General features: G+C 49.5%; 1 protein-coding gene across 1 annotated transcript in view; it reads right to left on the reverse strand.

The window, feature by feature from the left end:
* Positions 1-907: 907 nt before the first annotated feature.
* LOC118451726 (uracil phosphoribosyltransferase homolog) overlaps positions 908-3,017 on the reverse strand; it is a 10,252-nt gene continuing 8,142 nt past the window's right edge. Inside the window, exon 5 of the mRNA XM_035889065.1 lies at positions 908-2,447. Within this exon, the coding sequence (XP_035744958.1) occupies positions 2,194-2,447 (254 nt within the window). The 3' untranslated portion in view covers positions 908-2,193. The remainder of the gene's footprint in view (positions 2,448-3,017) is intronic.

The raw sequence follows: 3,017 nt of genomic DNA on the forward strand, positions 1-3,017 counted from the left end.
AAAGTGACTCATTTATGTTTGCTGTGAAAACGGGTCCCTCCAAGATAAAACCTCATTAACTCTCAGGATCAGATAATCGCAGACCTAGCTGCCTTCAGCGTTAGGAGGAGGATTTTACCTCGCTTCAGAGTAAAGCGCGTGGGTTTCGCTTGCCAGTGTTTTGGCTGGGCGGGAAGGCAAGCGGGACATGAGCTGCTGGGGCCGTGCTGGGATCGGAAGGCTCCGTTTGGGAACGACACGCTACCTCGACTGGGTCCCAGCTCCCCTCAGCCCGCACCACTGCAGCGCAAGGCCCCTCCCGTACCAAGGCAGCCTGGCTTAGTGGGCTCCGTGCCCATCACTGCTAAATCACTGGAAATAGCGTTGGTGTCATCGTCCTGATGCGGCACTGCGTTCAGCTGCTCTTCAGACAACCAGCCTGGCCTGGCCCTGCTATCTGTAAGTCTCTTGCGTACAAGCCCCGCTGTTCGGTTCAGCTCAGGACGGGCCACTCAGAGCTACGTTGTTTAACACTGCTTTCTCACCCCTTAATTTAATAGGATGTAAATGTTTTCCAGCGAACGTCACGGCCAGCCTGCTGGCAATGATGGTTGGTCGGGTTCAGCTTCATGCTGCTGCTGACGTTGAGGCTTTTCATATCAAACAGGTTTTTACAGAAGTTTTGGATACTCCTTTTTACTGTCTGACAAACGTTCTCTACTTTATTATGAATGCCTTGTGTGCGTTTCACTGGCCTTTCCCAAGTGTTTGTATGGTTTCTACAGCTGAATATCCTGTACGCTCCGCTTTGCCATTTTCTATGACAGTTTATACTAGAGAGCCTGCAGTTCACACTGTACTCAGGCAAGGATGCATTAAAACCATTTTTGGCTAATTTATTATACTTGTGCAAGGTTATTTCCTATGACCTAGCCTATGTTCGGGCTAAACATTCTCTCCCTGGAAGCCTTACGCAACTTCAATGAGCTGAAGTTACCGCTCGGAGCGGGGAAGGTTCTTCCTCTGTGTCAAAAAAGGGTTCGCTGAACGCTGCTCCTGTCTTACGAGGTCTTGGTTGGGGCAGCCCAGGCCTTCGCGTTCCGCTCATCTGACGAGCTACGAAGTGCTCTACTTGTGGTGACATTCTGTGATCCTGCACTTCTTAGAATATGGAGATAGTTAAAAAATAATAACGGGCTGTGGGGGTTGTGTGTGTATATATCTATATGTAAAATTTCCCAAAGTGATCGTTGGGTAAGGCTGGGCAAGGTTGAGCGCTGGGTATGGTGTCCTTGGCGCCAGGGGGTTTAAAGCCCAAGAAAGAAGGGATTTGGCGGCAGAGGTCGCTTTGACCCGATCGATGCAGTTACTGCACCGAGTGTCCTGGAAGGGCGCTAAGCCCCGAGGGCCGTATTTGTCTTTTGACTTCAAGCCCTGCTGCTCTGCAAACAGAGCTAGGAATCGAGTTCAGCTTTTTGCCGCAGCTTGCCTTCCTTTCAAAGGCTTAGCGATACCGACCCGACCACACAGGCTGCAAGCGGCAAGTACCGCGCGTGTAGAGTTTCTGTAGCCAGTGCTGCTCCCACCCTCGGTCCCCACCCAGGTTGCCGGGGCGGGTGCGCTGCAATAGGAACCTTCTTGATTCACTACCATTGAGCAAGACAACGGTGGCTGGTTTACTATTTTAAAATAATCAATGCAGAGCAAAATTCAAGAGAGTTGTGTCTTTAGTTCTTGGTCACCATCCAAAGGCTGACAGTTCTCCCCAAAATTCAGTGTGGCCGCTAAGAATTGCATTGAGTTCCAAGCACGCCCGTGGTTTTGGAAGCGTTTGGGAGCGGCTGCACCAGCTGACCTGGAGCGATGCAAACGTTACCACCAGAAAGGAAGCACGCGCCTCTGTGATTCCGTTGGTTTATTTTGCTCTTGCAAGCAGCCACAAGACAGGCGATAGAAGAATAAATAAGTTAAAGCAGAGAGCGTAGCGATTTATAGAGCCCCGACACTGAGCTGCTTGCCCTTGTCATGACGGAGCACGTTGCTGTTGTACCTGACACAGCGTTCAGGCAGTTACTGACCAGAACCAATCAAGTCAAGTATTTACCCCCTTGGCCAAAAGGATTTTTAAACACGCCCTCCACCAGCTCAACAAAAATGAAACGTAGAAAGAAACCTCTTGTCACATCACAGTCATGTCCGTTTGCCCCGAGCGTGTCAGTCTGTTCCAAAATACTTCTGTCCAAAGTGCGTTGGTGCAACGGGATGAACTTCTGTGGTTAAAATCGTGATCTCTGGGAATTCCTGGATGATGGATTTGGCACCTTTTGAGAGAGGGCAAAGGCAATAATGACTACAGCACTGCAGCTGTATCGCAGCACCACACATTAAATCACGATTAGCAGAACTCCGTAAATCAGTTGGGCTGCGTTCTCCTATCTCCACTTTGTGACTCTGCCTTAGCTGCCTGTCTAGGAGGAAAAACTTCCTGAATTCAGTGGACTGCTCTTTTGGGTTTTCTTATTTGGATTTTTCCTTTCTTTGCCACACAGGCACACTCCAATCCAACCACCAAAGCGGTTACAGACTGCCAGGAACAACTCTGCACTTCAGCTGACTTTTTTGATAGTGATTTCTGCCGTGGCCAATTTTTAAAACAACGCACAAGATCCATTTTCCTACTTCACAGAAACAGATGTTCCGTTTCTGGATCCTTTTGTGCAAGTTACCATCTTTAACACCTGACAGGACCGTTCTGTAGCTTCATTCCCTCATGCTCCTCACAGAACTGGCGTTCTTTCGGTGGCGGAACAACTCCCAATTTTTAAAACAACGCACAAGATCCATTTTCCTACTTCACAGAAACAGATGTTCCGTTTCTGGATCCTTTTGTGCAAGTTACCATCTTTAACACCTGACAGGACCGTTCTGTAGCTTCATTCCCTCATGCTCCTCACAGAACTGGCGTTCTTTCGGTGGCGGAACAACTCCGCACCATCCGTGGGCTGCCACAGGGCTGGCGTCGGCCTGCAAGCCCACGA

The sequence above is a fragment of the Egretta garzetta genome, unplaced genomic scaffold (assembly GCF_000687185.1).
Source record: "Egretta garzetta isolate BGI_Z169 unplaced genomic scaffold, ASM68718v1 scaffold412, whole genome shotgun sequence".
Classification (NCBI taxonomy): domain Eukaryota; kingdom Metazoa; phylum Chordata; class Aves; order Pelecaniformes; family Ardeidae; genus Egretta; species Egretta garzetta.